Raw genomic sequence first — 16,771 nt, forward strand, 5'->3', positions numbered from 1 at the left:
GGCAGGAAGAGCTCTGCCAGCAGCGTCCTCCTCCTGTTTCCCCCCCGCTCCGCAAATAGCCCCAACTTTTTCAAACCCAGGACCATGCCTGAACCACCAGGAGGTCATGTGGCTCCTACCTGGAGTCCTTTCTCCAGTCTGTCCATTTCTGCCATGGTCCAAGGCACCAGGTGCTGGTCTGGACACCTGTGACGCCTATGGCCTCTGTCTCCACCCCCTTCTGGTCCTTCACTGAAGCCAGTGTGGTCTTTAAAAGAGTAGACTGAATCACATCATTGTTTGCTTCCCTCCTGTCGGTGGTTTTGCCAACCTCTGAGGCCATTGGGGGCTGAATGGTATCCCCTCACAGATCCACACATTGAAGCACCAACACCCAGTACCTCAGAATGTGACTGTATTTGGACGCAGGGCCTTGGAAGAAGTGATTATGTTAAAATGAGGTCATCTGCGTGACCCTTAATCCAGTTGACTAGCGTCCTTACAAGAGGAGGGGATTAGGACACAGACACACACAGTGGAGACGGTCATCTGCAAGCCAAGCAGAGAGGCCTCAGGAGAAACCAGTCCTGTCCACCCCTGGATCTGGAACTTCCAGCCTCCAGGACTGTGAGGAAACAAATTTCTGTTGTTTGAGCCACTGGGTCTGTGGGACTTTGTCATGGCGGCCCCAGCTAACTAAGGCAGAGCCCGAAACCCTGAACTTAGCACAATCTGCAAGGCCCCACGAGCGCTGTCCCTACTGTTTCATCCCTTCACCTTTTGACTTAACTGTCACTTCTCAAGGGAAGCCTCTCCTGACCTAATCAGCCATCTAAAGAGGGGTCCACTCTCATGGTCCCCTGCCACTTTGTCCTTCTCCATCATGGAACCATCATGCTTTCCTTCCTAGGCCGCCTCCTCATTCCAAGTGTCCCATTTCATTGCTTTTGAGATGCAAACTTTTCACACTTTTGAGTGTTTCTGAGATTTGGAGGCGCTCTTGCAGTCGAGGGCGTGTCAGACTTTGATGGCCAGCTTTCTTTCTTAGTGAAACAAACAATTAAGGTGACTCTGCTTGCACCGTAGATTCAGGGCAGTGCAGTGCAAATGTCTCTGTATGACTATTTGTTTACTCTCTGTCATCCCCATGAATCTGGTGAGCCCCCCTGAGGACAAGACTGGCCTTGTTTCCTCCTTTGCTGTACCCCCATGGTCGAGCACAGTGCCTGGGACCAAAGCGTAAGTCATGACAGTGAATGACAGTTACCCTTGGAGATGACAGGTGGTGACTGCCAGCAACCAAACATTGTTTTTTTTCAAATTAGGGCCTCTAAGCTGGCGGTCCACAGCTGGGTGTGGGGCCGTCACTCACCTCACCTCTGCAAAGGGATTTAAGAATCCCCCTTGCAGATGCCTGGGTGGCTCAGCAGTTGAGCATCTACCTTTGGCTCAGGGTGTGATCCTGGAGTCTGGGGATCGAGTCCCACGTCAGGCTCCCTGCATGGAGCCTGCTTCTCCCTCTGCCTGTGTCTCTGCCTCTCTATGTGTGTGTGTCTTTCATGAATGAATAAATAAAATCTTAAAAAAAAAAAAAGAATCCGCCTTTACACGTGATTCCTAATGGTGCCATATGCACCTCTGCCAGGAGCAAGCCTGAGACTGTACCGAAGGAAGTGTGCCCCCCACCTTCCCTCCTTGCCCGAGGGCCTTCGGCCAGCTACCTCCAAACCCAGAGGAAGCGAATTTCATCTTTGGAAAATGTCACCCACTTGGAGGGGGCTCCTGAATGAGAAAACTCATTTATAAAGTCTCTGGGCAGCTTTTTTTTGCCTGCAATCTTTTGACCATTGAATAAATAAATGGCAAGCTGCCCTTTTGTCCCTCTGCTGGAAAATTCAGGGTGGCTGCTTATGTAGACGCCTGCCCCCTGGCAGGTTGCACAGCTCTTTTCCTTGCAGCAAACGAGCCCTGGGTCCCCAAGAAGGCTCACTGTTCGAGGTGAGGCCCTCGCCAGAAAAGCCTCTTTTGAGCCTGGAACAGGAGCCAAGTTTGCAGTAGGGTTTAGGCACGTCCAGCCCCGTCTCTAAGGCATCTAATTCCCCCACATCCACCAAGAGAGCTCTGTAGTCACGTTTTAATGTCACAAGGGGCTGGGGTGAGGGCCCTACTGGCCAGGTGGGGGCGGGGCAGGATGCTTGGCCCTCTGGAGGAGGCAGCTGTTTATGGGCAAGTCTTTTACCAGGGACCTGGTTCAGGGCCTTCTGAGCACAGCCCCCCTGTCTGAGACACCCCAGCCCAGAGTCTGCTCCCAGGAGGGCTCCGAGGGGCCCCAGGAAGACTGCTCGGCCACTCTTCTGTGACAGGCCAGAGAAAGTATGCCCTTCTCCCCACTGGAAAAATAATTCCCATTCTTTCCTTAATCCGCAGGCTGTGGCTGTAAATACCTGAGCATGCAAACATCTCCCTGGGGCTGGTGGGGATTAGGCCAGAATCAGCCTGGCCCATGGCATGCACAGAGCTGACTAAACCAGGGCCTAGGGTTGGGAGAGGTGCTGCCCCAGGGAGGCACAGGTGACAGGGAGAGAGCACATAGAGGGATGGCTGGCCCAAGGGGCAGAGCCATCCAGGCCCCTGAGCTGGACTTTGCAGAGGGTTCCTGTCACTCCTCTACCCTGAACAGCAGCAGCACTGAGGGTCCTAGGGCATGCTCCATGCCATCTGCCTTCCACAAACACTCCTCTGCCATGGAAGAAGTCCTCCTTGAGGAGCTTTCTAAGAGAGTCATCAGAAAGTCCCAGCTTCTTATCCTCTCCGTCCCCTGTGCTCTTTCCCTAATACCCTGCTAGTCCCTGGATGTCTCTGGACATTCTTTCCTGGAACCCCCCCGCCCCCCAAGACTACTCACCCAGAGGCCCTCTCTCCCTTTTCCCCATGGCTCCAAGCCCACCTCTCTTCAAGGTAAAGTTCTATCTAGTTCGAGTTCCACGTCATGCATGAGGACCTGCATTTGTCAAACATTTGCTTATGTTGACTTATAACCCCAGCGTTCGGTGCTAAGGGCATAGTCCAGCGTGCAGGGGGCAGGCTGGCGCAGCCGGGTGAGGCAGTAGTGTACTGCAGGTGGGTACCTGGTACCTAGTACCTGCTTCCTAGTACCTACTCCCTAGTAACCCCCCACCCGGGAGCCAGAGGGAGGGGATTTGTGTTCACTTGTTTGGGTCATTTGGGTGATGCAGGACCTGGAAGGGGAGGAGAGGTGTCTCCTCCACCCAGTGCTCTAGGTGGTGGACGGTGGATGCACAGGCACAGGGGCCTGCTGTGCTGGCGTATTCGAGGGCTGGTGAGAGGCTGGTGCAGCTGCGGGGTGGGGGTGTGGAAAAATCAGGAGGTCATTGTTTGGGGAGGAGTGGCTGGCTGCAGGGGAGCTTCTGGAGGCAGGATGGGCAGCACTGTGAGCCAGCTAGGTGTGGGAGAGGAAGCAGTGGGGACTCGTGGGTTTCAGGCTGGGGCACCTTAAAGCAATTACCGTGTGTGAGGGAAAGGCCTTGAGAGTGGTGGGGATGGCTCTGGGAGATGAGTCCATGTCTGCAAGCAGCGCAAGAGACTCTCAGCATGGCTCAAGGGCCGTGATCCCCAGCAGGTCTCTCTGAGAGACCCAGAGAGACCCCAGCCCTACCCTGGGTTAGATGGAGGATGCTCGGGCCCTTTCCCTGGGGCTAACACAGGCCTCTGTATCTGCTCCCTCTTCCTTTCCCTCTCCCAGGTGGGCTGCTTCCTGAAGACGCCGAAGTTCCCCATCTGGGTGGTGTGCAGTGAGAGCCACTTCAGCGTCCTCTTCAGCCTGCAGCTCGAGCTCCTGCGAGACTGGAGGGCCGAGAGGCTCTTTGACCTGTACTACTACGACGGTCTGGCCAACCAGCAGGAGCAGATCCGGCTGACCGTTGGTGCGCCCCCCCCCTGGCCTGTGTTCTCGGCCCTCACACATCCTCTGGGCAGTCACAGAAGAGCACAGACCCGCAGACCTGTGTCTGGACTGGGGGGATCAGAGACTGTGTTGTGCTCCTCCTATAGGAGGAGCCAGAGCCGGGCCTTGAGAAACTGATGGCCTTACAGGTGTAAGGAAAGTTGAGACCTACTCTGTGGTAGCAGAGTATGGAATACCGTGCTGACAAGTTTGGGTTTTCTTGGGCAGGCACTGAGGAGCCATGGAAGGTTTTGGAGCAAGAAAAAGGTGGGATCAGATGTGTTTTTAGAAAGAACTATTCTAGTGGCTGACGGGGATCAGGAGAGTGGAGTGGAGGCGGGAGGCCATGAGGAGTGCTGTGGTCCAGGAGAGAACCAATGGGCAGGAGCAAGGATGGGTCCAGCCATGATAAGTGGGGCAGGTGCTGGGAGCTGGGTCGTGGGTGCCAACCTTCAAGCAGGCTCAGGCCCCGGGCTGATGCCTCTCTCTCCTGGCCCACAGACACCACCCAGACCGTCCCTGAGGACAAAGACAATGACCTCATCCCGCCCCTTGAGCTCTGCATCAGAACCAGGTGAGTCAAGTCTCTGGCTCGGGAAGCTCACCTGAGTGGCTGGGAGGTGTGGTGGTTGGAAGTCGTCAGACCTGCGGGGAGGAGGATGTGTTTCTGGATTGCCCCAACTACCAGTCCGTAGTGAGGCAGGACCTCCGCAGAAGGGAAAGACGCGGGGCTCGGGGCTTGTTTGTATGTAGCATTCTGTGGTCTCTGTGGCCTAAGTGGAGAGGCATGTGATCTGTGAGGCGACGTGTCTTCAGACAGCTCCTGAGATTGCCCTATGATACGCATGGTGGTGTGAGTAGGTGCCTCTTGGGGTCCCTCCTTGCTCATGGCAGTGAGGCCCAGTCAGGAAGGACAGGTAGGGGTACAGGTCGGGGAGGGGCAGGGGGCAGTGTCTGAATAGGACAGGGAGGTGAGAGGGCCTATGGCCCCCAGGGCATAGCTCGGAGATGGCGTGCCCTCTGCATCAGGGGGGAGAGGCCCCAGTCATCCTGTGGTGTGGGTTGGGCCCTCTGAACCCTGAGCAGACACAGGGATGGGGGCCCTTGACTCCTCTAATTCAGCTCAGGCTTGGGGTGAGTTGGGGTCACCTTACTCAGGAGCCCACTGACCAGGTCCCAGGGCTGGGAACAGTACTCTGGAGGGCTCTGGGGTTGTAGCTCTGGCCCCTCTCCCCACCAGCCTCAGGCAGGCCCTTCACAGAGCCTTTGGGTTATGACTTGGAGGCCTCAGGAGCCTCCAGGAGCCACAGTGGCAGGAGCAGGTGTGTATCCCAGTGCCTCCTCCTAGGGAAGCACTATGACTCCCATGACTCCCATGTGGTAAGTAAGGCTTCTAGACTTCCGGTCCTTTCTGCCTTCTGGCCATGAGCTGTTAGACTTCACCTATCTGTCCGTCACACTGTCAGCTGGGAGAGCCAAGCCCAGGGTTGTGAAGAGCGCTGGGTATACTGCTGGTGCTTTGTAAGCAGCTCTCATTGGTCCTGTGTGAGCCGCCCAGGCCTCGTGGCCTTAGGCAGAACCTTGTGGCCCCGACTCTGAAGAGATCGGCTTGGGGTGGAGGACAGGGACGATGCTGGGCCCTGGGGCTCTGACCATTGGGGGTTCGCCTGCAGCCTCAAGGTGCTGCCCACCCGTAGGCTAGCGAGCCCTTGACTGGAGCCACGGTCACAGTGGTGACACCAGGTGGGGATGCAGGAGACGTTGGTTGGGACATCCTCATTATGCCCCATCGTCCATCTGTTCATCTGTCCGCCTACCCGCCCACCAAGCCAGGGAGAAAGCATTCTTGTGGGGTCATGTGCTGGCTTTTCTTTCGTCGGGAGGATTAAAGGCCCATGCAGGTCGCTTTCCTTTCATGTACAAAGGGCCACTCATTCCAGGTGATGAGAGAAGGGCAGCATTGGAAAAAAGAGGTGACACTGGCCTTGGCACCCTCCGCAGGCCAGGGTGGGAGGCCACAGGGCATCCTTCCTGCAGGTGGGCCTGCCAAGCGGGGCTGTGGACCACACCCTGGGCACAGGCTCCGCCCACCTCCCCGACCCTGGAGGCCTCCATCTGAGGAGACCGCCACCCAGCGCTTCTCCAACGGCCCCATCTGGAATAACTCCTCTTTGCCCAAGGACGGTTCCACTGCAGGACTCACCCAGTGAGTTGGACTTTCTGGGCTCAGCCCTACTTGTCCAATGCTTGACAGTGACTCAGGGCTCTGGTCTGTCAGGGAGCTCAGTCCGGAGTCATCTGAGTGTGAGCTTGGGCCCCGAGTGCCTCTTCCTCTTCTGTCCCCTTCTCTCAGGGCCCCACCCTTCCCAGCTGTGGCTGTGTGTCGTGACGTGATGGGGGAAACTGGGGTCACTGCCTACAGCCAGGAGCGAGCCGACGGCCTGGGCCGTGTGGTCCATGCTGAGTCCCTGCCCTGCCCTTCTCTGTTCCTGCTCACCGTGGGGGTCAGGCAAGGCTCTAGCCGTGCTTCCCAGCCCTGTGTTACAGATAGAAGATCACATTTGTGCAGCACACAGGGTGAGGGACGACTGGCCTGGGGCCTCTGTTGGCCCAGACTCCACCAGCCCCCTGCTGGGTGTGGGGATCGATACTCTGACACGTGTATCCCTCTATGGTATCCATCCATCTGTAGCCCTTGGGAAGAGTGCGGTCCTCAAGCTTTAGCAAGCATCCCTGGAGGCTGTGGTAAAACACACACGGATGGATCCTACCCCCAGGGGTTCTGGTTCAGGAGATCTAGGTGGGGCCTGAAAATTCGCATATCTGGGGAGTTCCCAGCACCATGCTCTGAACTTGTGGTGCCTGGTGAGGGCCATGGCTACCCCTCCGGCCCGCTCTGGCTGCCTTGTGAGTCAGATGTCAGGTGAAGTGCTGAGCCTCTAGCCTCTGGCCTGCTATAGTACACCAGGCCAGGGGCCCTTCCTTCTTGGGTCTGTGGGCTGCCCCACCCCATTTCCCTCCCTCCCCCAGGTATGGTATCCATCCTCTGCTAGGAGTTTCCTGAAACCAGCTGCCTGCCTCTTCTATTGCCTCTGCCACCTGCCCCACCATGGTGGGTCCACCTGGGCAGTGAATGCGGTGAGATTTTTCCCAGAATTATTCTCAGAAAAGCTGAGTGGGTGACTGACTAGTGGGAATGCTGCTTCCCCCCTCTCCCGCCAGTACCCATCAGATAACATACCACTGTAATGGGAAACAGCAGGCCCAGTCTCCTGGAATCCTATTCTGAGGGGTTGGATTACAAAGGCTTTGCGTTTTGTTTTCATCCCAGATTCTCGAACAGCTCAAAGGGAGAAACTTGGGAAAGTAGCCTTCAAGGTCAGTGAAGACCCTGGGGAGAAAGGGCCGTACGTCTTGGGGATGAGCCCCACTGCCTGGAGGAGGTCCCCACCCTGACATGAATGAGGGGTGCATGTAGTGCCATGACCTGAACTCTGGCCACATCTCAGGTCGTACCATGGGCTGGACCAGACCAGTGGGCCCATCACTTCAACCTCATGGAACCCCTGGGCTGGAAGAAACAGCCAGATAAGAATGAGTTCTTGCTCTCAGAGAGTTCACAATTGAATAGAAGTCAAGTTCATGATCAACTCTGTCTTAATCCAGGGAGAGATGTGCTGCCTACCCTTAAACCTAGCTCTGTTACCTCCTAAGGACCTCTGATGCTCACCCTGACCCAGTATGGAGCACACCACACACCTGGCTGTCTGGCAGCCTGCTGAGATCCACGGGAAGGCCCTTAGACGCTACCTGATAGGACCCTTCCTTTCACAGATAGAGGTCACTCTGTGCCCCAGGCCATACCTTGAGCCACACACAGCACAAGTCCTGGAGCATAGACCTGCGCTGTCCCAGCCCAGTGGAAGGTCACCCAGCGGGCTGTGTGATTTCCCGCCACCTGGCTTTGTTGTCACAGTGACATTACACAAGACCAGATTGTTGGTTTTGCCTTTGGGGAAGAGCATCCTAAGTCAAACGATCCCAGGTCCCGTGCCGCCTCTGCTCTCAAGTGTGACTCATGTCTGGGCCTCAGCAAGTCTCCCATTACCTACACTTGTGTCAGGAATGTGGGGTCTGTCCCCCACCCCACCCCCCGGTTCCCGCTGCTCTCTAACCATCTCAGCAAAAACAGACTCATTTATGGTCATTTCCAAACAAGACACACAGTGACCTCTCGAGCTTCCAGCCTAGCCAGAGTGGGAGAAAATGAAACAGTTGTCAGTGGTCCAGAGGAAAGAGGAAAGAACTCATAACCAGGGCCTGGGGCTAGGCCACAGATGTTTCTGTTTGGAGACTCAGAGAAGAAATTGAAAATATAATTTCAGCTGGGAACGGTGCCTTCCAGGGGCTGGAGCTGAGTGCGCAGGTCACTAGGCTGTATGTCCGCCCGTGGGGGGGCCTGTGCTGACACCCTTCTTGCCCAGGTATTTCTTCACAGTGCCTCTCACCCACCAAAGGAGGGTTCCCTTGGTCCTCCCATGGCCCCAGCTGCCCTCTCCTGATTCCCTGCCTTGCAACCCCCACACACTTGCCCATTGGGTTCCCAGAACACTCAACACCATGATGCGAGGGAAGTATACAGATCAGGAATCTGGAAATCTCTGTGGAGTCCTGGCTCTGCTGCTGTCACGTTGTATGACCTCCAGAAGCCTTGGTCCTGCTGCAAACCTCAGTTTCCTCATCTGTTGATTAGGTAGAAAGATCCCATCAGAGCTGGTGGGAGGTTGAAAAAAGAGAGGCAGGAGCATTCCCTTTCCTGTGAAGACCACAGGGGCTCACGTGAGGCTCGGGGTGGGGAGGAACAATCAGGAGGAGGCAGAGAGCAAGGGACAGGAGAGGGCAAGGGCCGAGGGCAGGGCTTTGTGACTGCCTGGGTCACAGGCAAGGGAGTGCCATGTGAACGAAGATGGGCTTCCCCTCCAGGCCGCTGGGGCTCCGGGAGGAGCAGCTGCTGTGGAGCGGTGTGCTTATCTAGCAGCACACCAGGGTATCGCGGCTGAGGAGGAGGAGGAGGGTGCCAAATATCCCACGGTGCACAAGACAGCCCCCAACCTAGCCCACGGTGTAGTGGTCCGGGGTTGAGAAAGCCTGCTGAAAACTCTCACGCTCAGCTTCCTGGATGAGTGAGCTTTAATTCTGCTGCTGCACTGTCTGCGGGTCTCCTTTCATCCCTCCCCTCCCTCTGCCAGCCCCTAATTGCATACCCAGAGCTCTGTTTACTGTCCTTGTAATTGACCGTGGGCTTTCCCACCGGGGAACCATCCATCCCCACACAAACACAGCAGCCTTGAGTCTCAGCCCTTGCCATTTTAAAAACATCTCTGCTTTGGTCTTCTATCAATTGTAAACTGCTTCTCTCTGGTGCTTCTAATATTCTCTTCACCTCGCACCTGTTGGCTGGGATGAGGTGCGTTAGTTACCCCTAAAAAGCCTCAAAACTAAGCATAACCCTCCCACAGTTGGCAGGGGGTTATGCCTAGTTTCGTAAGACTCCGTGACGGTTGGTATGGCATAGATGTCTAGTAGTAGACAAATATGACTCACCCCTGCACGGAAGCCAAACCCTGTGTTGCCAGGATCTGAGATGTTTGAAGATTGGGAGCTCCTAGCAGGAACGTCTTGGTGCCTATCAGAGTGGGGAGGGTGAAGTCTGGGAGGGATGGAGAGGAATGAGGGAAGGGTTTGGGGGGCCAGGCTAAATGTAGATCTTACAGTGATACAAGAGGTCTGGTGTACTTCCGACTCCACCGCCCCTCCCCCCCATGCCCATTCTTGCCACAACTGGGGCAAGAAACCACTTGGGTCTGGGCAGTAGTGTTCTTCCCTTCACAATCTGGGCCTCCAATTCCTGCCTGGAGCTATGCTATGGGCAGAATGTTGCTCCCCTCCATGCCTCCTTTCTACTGCTTTCTGGGAGGTCTGGATCCAGGATATAGCCCTAGTGTCTAAGACTTTGGTAAGAAACTTACAGAGGCTGATGCTTACCTATAAATCTTAATAGACGATTAAAGCTTTTTAGTGATGTGCTTCAAAATTGCAAAGATGATGAACAGAGAAGCAAAGTTGAAAATCTCAAGTTATATGGTAGTATCAGTTAAGCCCCAGGTCACATTGCTATGTACTGCTAAACTCCTATTAACCCACTTGGTGCAATAGGTGACCCTGGTCCCTCGGAACCTGTGATCAGCACAGTGCCCTCCCAGCCTGTCTTACCCCACAGACCCTACTCAGTATGCAAGTAAGAGCTGCATCCATCTTCCCTACTGACTGGACCCATAGGGGCTACCCGACGACATCATCAGGCCCAGCACCAAACAGCGCAGGCAGCAGGCACTTGACCGCTGAGGAGTGGTCTGACTTCCCCCAGCCATGTCAGGCAGTCTCCAGATACAGTGCCAGTGCCTCTTCTTCAAGCAGTGACAGATGCTTTGACGCTGATGGAGTCTATCAAAGTGGCTCAGCCCCAGAGCAACTAATGGATCCCTCTGGATCTGCCCCAGCGCTGACACATAGCAGCTCAGGAAATAGTCGAAAGCTCCCATACACCACAGAATCACCTAATCATCCTCCTCGCCACGCCCAGCCAGGGAAACAAGTGGTGCTAACCATTTTGATTCACATGACATGGTTGAAAATGAAGGAGAGGCAGGGTCAGTGGATGAGCAGAGGGTTATGTGTCTCGTCACAGGTTATGTTTGGAATGTGTCTTGCTAAGATAGTTCTTCCACCAGTTAATCTGGAGAAAAGACTGAGGAATGTATGCAAACTTTTTTGCATATCCAGACCTGCTTCTAAGCATCTGTGACCAGAAGGATCCCAGGGGTCAAATGATTCAGGTGTGAAAGGTATCTCCCAGCCTTTCACACAGGAGAGAAAGGGTTGGCTGTCAAAAAGCCATACAACCCCTTGAAAAAGTCCAAGCGGACTCTCTTGGCATGACAGGACTTTATTAATGACACTGAAGAGCACGCAGAGCTAGTTTTGAAGGACTAGTTTCCTAAAACAGTGTAACAGTCATGGCTTGGCAGATTTTCTTCCATCATCCACCCATTTCAGCCTTTTATGCTGAGCTTTTTATTTTTTTATTTTATTTTTTTTATGCTGAGCGTTTTAATGAAAAGATGGAATTCAGCGTTCATATATAGACTGGATAAAAATGTCTTGGGACGTCGACTGGTGTGTACAGCACGGGACAGGGCTGCGTCTTGTGTCTAGACACCACAGTCTTACATCCCGTGGATCCTCACACCCTAGCTGGGTGGAGCTAGGAGAACCAGGGAATAGTAATATTGTTCCAAAACGACATGCAAATATCTCCCACAACCAAACCTTTCCAGGGGGAGCAGGACACACAATTACCACGAAGATTATTTTTCTCCGAATGACAAGAGATCCTTTTGCTCATCTGAAAAGGAATGGGCTGGTATAAGGTGTGTAAAATATTCAACAGAGGAAAATACAGTCTTTACACACCAAGGAGTTGCCTGCAATCAAGAGGAAAGTAATTTGGTAAGAGCAGAGTAAGTGTGAGTCCCGTTGCCTCTGGAAGGCTGTCCCTCTCAACCTAAAAGCTGGAGACGGTGATGCAGCAACTGAGGCAAGGACATCATGTAAGACCGAAGAGCAGGAGCCTGAGGGAGGACAAAGGAGTCCTGGACAAAGAAGTTCCGAGGGAGTCTGGGCTATTGGTGGAGGTGGAGAAGGTTGGGTTTACAACCAACCAGCGCTGAAACCTCACAGTGCTTCCGAGCATTCAGTTGGGAAAGTGCAGCAGTCTTCCTCAGGGAGAGCCTGCTCACTCACCTGTCGTGGTTCCCATCTCAGGCAGACTGGACTTTCCAGTGCAGATGCACGGCGAAAATGAGGAAAGCTTCCATTTTTTTTTCTTCCTTTGTTGGCTGTTAAGATTTTTTACTTCCGTCAGAAGAAAAGCTTCAGGTTTTGAAAAAGTCTGCTCCCTCCCCAAGCCCCACTCCATGCAAAGCATTTCTAGAGCCCAGTTTCAGACTCTGCACCCTCGCCCTGCTGTTGAGGTATGCAACATCTGCTTCCTAGTCCCTATAATCTCAGGATGTATGTATATGTATTAGATACCCAGTGCCAGCTCTTGCAGGAATATTCCATCCCCTAGAAATGATTCTTCTGAGTTGCTTTAGAAAACTAGTGTGCCACGTATGAAAATTAGGTGTTGGGGGGGTGCCTGGGTGGCTCAGTCCGTTAGGCCATTAGGTGTCTGACTCTTGATTTTGGCTCAGGTCATGATTTGGAAGTCGTGAGATTGAGCCCTGGGCATGGAGCCTGCCTTAGGATTCTCTCTCTCTCTCTCCCTCTGCTCCTCCTCACCACTCAAAAAATAAATGGATGAATAAAAATTAAAAAGAAAATAAGTGTTGGGTCATTTCATGGTCTCACTTCCAATAACTTTTATTTTGGAATTGAAATTGTATCTAGGCCTGGACTACAGTTAAATGATACTCTCTGTCTCGTAAGACTTCATAATTTACAAAAATGCAAATCTGTGTTTTACTGAGCTGCTCCCAGCCCTTTGCTGGCTTCCCTTGGCTCTTAGAGCAAAGCCCAGAATCCTTAGGGGGCTCTCAGGTCCTAATGTGCTGTACCTCTCTCCCTCCTTTTCTAGGCTCCAGCACCTGGAACACTCCAGGATTCTCCCTATTGAGGTCTTTCCCACATGCTTTAAAGTACTACCATTAGGCACCCCTGGAGGGCGGCTGGATCCACATGCTTGTGGGTCACTCCCATGAGCTGAGGGCCCTGCGGTGCAAGGCACAGAGGAGGTGCTCGATAAACACTTGGGGCATGAATGAATGAATGACCTGCCACTCTTGTCTTCTCCGTGGCTCTCTGGAGTCCTAGGTGTATTTGTTTCTCATGGGCCTGGTGTGTAAGCTTGTGTGTGAGTGTGGAGAGGCAAGGTAGGGAGGTTGGACCCAGAAATCCTCACAGCCCTTAAGACAGGAACTTCAGGAGAGTGAGGGCAAGAGATGGCTCCTCTGTGGGTCTCTGCAGCTCTAACCCTTTATCTGCTACTCTGCTTCTAGGTGGAAGGGGGCGTCGGTGAACTGGAATGGCTCAGAGCCCATCCTGTGACCCTTCCCATTGGGTAAGCCTCTGGCTCCGCCACTCATCACTGGGGGTGACAGCTGAGCCCCAGGCCTCAGGGACAAGTCTTTCAGAAGAGTGTCACCCCCGTCTGGGCCAGCGGTGCTGCAGAAGCATCCAGCACCTCCCTGCCCCTTCCATGAAGGGCCCCCAGGACTGTGATGAGGGCCCACAGTGCTGCTACACGGCTCCCTCCCAGCTGAGCCATGACTGCCAAGGATTGACCGCCTCTGCGCATTTTGTCTGCATCCCTCCCTTGTTCCCCGCTGGGCCACCTGTCCCCTTGTCAAGCCTGTGATATGGTCAGCCCGGGCACCCTGGGCTCGTTATTTCTGGCAATTGTCTTTCTATAAAGCAAGAGTCAAACCCATACCAAGTACAGAGAGACTCATTCATTCTGTTGTGGCAAAGGATGCATGAGGTCTTTGTGTTTTGCGGCTGGAGTAGGAACAGTGATGGTGGAGGGGCCCCAGAGCCCCGGAGACCTGTGGGCTAAGACATCACCTAACGAGGGGCTCTGCAGGCAGGAGATGCCCTCTGGTCCAGTAGTTTCCCTGGCTGGGCTTCTGGTCTAGCCTGTCTTTTCTTGATCAGCCCCAAGTCTAAGGCACCAGGCTCTGTAAGCCATGCTGACTGGGAGCAACTCAGCAGCGTCAGTGCTTGCCCCTGTTAGACCTGGCCAGCGCCTAGGCCGTAGCTCTGGGTGGGCCCTGCAGCAGTGGGTGTTTGCATGGAATGACCAGGTTGTGAGCTCCTCCCATGTCTGTCCTGGCCCGGGGAGAGGCCCGGGAGAGTGGTAGACGCTGGATGGCAGCTGGTCCCCAGCCTCTGTGTGCTCTCCCCGTGCTCAGGATGCAAGCAGCTGAGGGACTGTGTTCCCTCTACAGTGCCCGGACGTTGGTGGTGACAACTCCAGGCCTGTTTTGCACTCTCACGGACTGGGCACGAGTAGTGGCCAGGTTGTTGTAGTATCTCATTGTGGGTCTTTGGGGAGAAGCAGGGAGGAGCCGGGAGGGAAGTGAGAGGGCAGGGCGTTCTTTGTCCATGCTGTGCAGAGGCCCCACTGGGGTTTGCTGTGTAAACTCCAGTGGCTATTCACAGCAGGCGTCCAGCAGAAATGCTTCCTATATGTCCCCAAAATGTTTATGCATTTGTTTTCCTTGGCCAGAGACAGGCTGCTCCAGCTGAGCACCGGTGGAGGAAGTCAGTTTCCCTGCAGCAGGCTTGTTTATCAGCCTGGGAAGGAAAAGTGTGTCTTTTTCAATGAAACTCACTTAACCTCCTGACCAGGGTCCCGTTGGCAGGGCTGGAGAAATCAAAATATTCCCAGCGTTGCTTGAAAAACCCAGTTCCAACAAACTATGAAAACATCTTTCTAGAAGCCAAGACACAGGTACATGCACGGTTTGACACCCTGTGCCTGGGGTTTCCTGTAATGAAGGATGAGCAAAGCCCCAGCACCACCCTCTCCCAGATCCGGGAGCTAGAGTAGACCCACAGGACTGCCACCAGGTCTGCAAGAATTAAATAGAGGCCTGTGCCTCCTTGCATGTGGGTGTTCTCCTCCCGAGGTGCGTGGTTTTCTGGGGAGAGTGTGGGTAGGCTTCAGTGAGCCCATAGCCTCCCTCCCAAATTATACTAAAATCTTTGCGTTCGTGTATGTATGTGTGATGTTCCAGGGAGAGGGTCTACTGACTTGGCCTAACACCCTCCTGAAAAAATTAAGAGTCCTAGAGTTGAGTGGCTTCCCAGGGACCGTCCTGGGTGTGGCCACCCCATCCGTGCTCACCCGCCTGCCAGGTTAGTGGACGAGCAGACCTCAGGGAGGTGCGAATTCTTGGTCCCGGGAGGGACGAGCCGGTGGATCCCACTGCCCTTCCGGCTGTGCGAGCAGTGAGAGCGGTCTCTGGGGAGCAGCCCCAGCCGCTAGGGACCTCTCCCGAGGCAGATGATTCATGCTGCGGCTGCCGCCCTGGCAGCTCCCGTTACCTGCTCCCACCCGGCCTCTGGGGAAGCCTCCTCCTTCCCCTTTTAAGAAGATCTGAGTCTTCTGCACGGTTGAACCAGGCCAAGCACCCGCACATCCTTGCCTCCCCGGTTCTGGAGGTCAGACCTTTCCCACCTCAGCCTGCCTGTCTTCTCCACCCCCTGTCGGGGACAGCAGCGTCTGCTGTCCTCAGGTGGGAATCAGGGACCATCCCACACTGCTGCTGGCACACGTACCAAGCTCTTAAGCAGCTTCCTTGAAGGCTCCCCTACTTGGCCTTAGGAGAGGAGATGCAGACCTCTGTGCACCATGGCCGGGGAAAGGGATCCCAGCACATTGACACCTCTCTCCAGAATTCCTTACTAGCTACTGGCCTCTTCCACGGCCAGCCCAGGGCTTTCTTCACCTTCTTCCGTGGCCAGACGACGTACTGGGCTAATGTCGGCCAAGCCATCTGTACTACTGACTCTAGGTTCTTCGTGACAGCAGCACAGGTAAGAAGAGCAGTTTCCAGAAGAACTGTCAGGATTCCCTGGTGGGGGGTGGGGGGGCTGTCAGAGCTGGGCCAAGGCTTGGGGGTGGTCTTGGAGAATATCCTAAGGCAAGGGTGCATCCAGACCCCATCCCACTGCTTGTTTCTGAGCAGAAGGGAAGTTAGGGCCAGGGGCCCAGCCCATCCTGAGCATCAGTAGTGGCAGAGGGGGAGCAGTGGGCCCAGCCTTCTGGGAGGCCCGGGATGTGAAGGACCAGTCTTAAGCCCCCACAGGCCGTTGGCTCTGCTCAGCCAACAATGGCAGGAGGAGGACTTGTCTGCTGTAGTGTAGACTCTAGCGTTGCGACTCCATGTGTGGTCCTTGGACCAGCAGCATCAGCAGCACCTGAGAACCTCTTAGAAATGCAGTATCTCAGGTTCCACCCATCCCCCCTGAATCTGAACCTGCATTTGAACAAAACCATCAGGTGAATCAGGTTAAAGTTTGAGAACGTTCTATTCTAGAGCTTGTGATTTTTGTGGGGGTGACAGTGTGAAAACGCAGATGTCCTCATAACGAAGCAATGTCTGGGGAAGAAGCAGCATCAGGACCAGAGGCCTGAGTTCAGTCTTGCCTCCACTGCTGCTTGCCTGTGTGACTATGAGCACCTGACCTAAGCTCTCCGGGCCTCAGTTTCCTCCGCTGTAAAATCACCAATCCCACAGGGCTGTATTGAGGACAATGAGAGTCAATGCACAGTGAGGTGTGTGGACTTGCCAGGTGTTTGCTCTCAATATGTCTGGTGGGGGTTGGCGAGGCTCCTCAGTGGTGGTAGCATCTTACCTAGGCCTTGATGAATGGGTACGGTTTGGACAAGTGGAGAATTGAATGAAAGATTATTCCAGGTGACATGGTGAGATGATGAGAGCCAAGAGACCATGAAAGTCTGCGGGGTCTATGGGTCTCATCAGGGTGATCCAAAAGCGGGAGTCCCAGAGGGTTAGGGGAGGAGGCAGAGAGTGGGAGGTCTCAGATGGCAGGCCCAGGGCTGGGATGTGTTCCCGGGAGACAAGGTCTACTCAGAGCTCTACTTCAGATCTCTCTCCCTGGCCAGGGAGGGCGGGGGGCAGAGATGAGGGGCACATCGAGGGGCTGCTGTGCTGCTCCCAGGAAATATAGTATGAGGGA

At 54.5% G+C, this 16,771-nt stretch overlaps 1 protein-coding gene across 7 annotated transcripts in view; it reads left to right on the top strand.

The window, feature by feature from the left end:
• The window catches only part of MINDY4 (MINDY lysine 48 deubiquitinase 4), a 104,232-nt gene extending 90,730 nt beyond the window's left edge, over positions 1-13,502 (top strand). Inside the window, exons 16-20 of one of the 7 annotated variants that reach the window (XR_005369671.1) lie at positions 3,743-3,923; positions 4,445-4,517; positions 6,974-7,081; positions 7,275-7,321; positions 13,063-13,502. Coding sequence is in view for 4 of the 7 variants with exons in the window: in XM_038557239.1 (XP_038413167.1) it covers positions 3,743-3,923; positions 4,445-4,517; positions 11,341-11,527 (441 nt within the window). In the remaining 3 variants the exon portion in view is untranslated. Of the gene's footprint in view, positions 1-1,140; positions 1,219-3,742; positions 3,924-4,444; positions 4,518-6,973; positions 7,082-7,274; positions 7,322-11,340; positions 12,239-13,062 lie in introns of those variants that run through there. The other 6 variants (XR_005369670.1, XM_038557240.1, XM_038557239.1 and 3 more) reach the window with 6 other exon arrangements.
• The last annotated feature ends 3,269 nt before the right edge of the window (positions 13,503-16,771 follow it).

This window comes from Canis lupus, chromosome 14, assembly GCF_011100685.1.
Source record: "Canis lupus familiaris isolate Mischka breed German Shepherd chromosome 14, alternate assembly UU_Cfam_GSD_1.0, whole genome shotgun sequence".
In the NCBI taxonomy this organism is placed as follows: domain Eukaryota; kingdom Metazoa; phylum Chordata; class Mammalia; order Carnivora; family Canidae; genus Canis; species Canis lupus.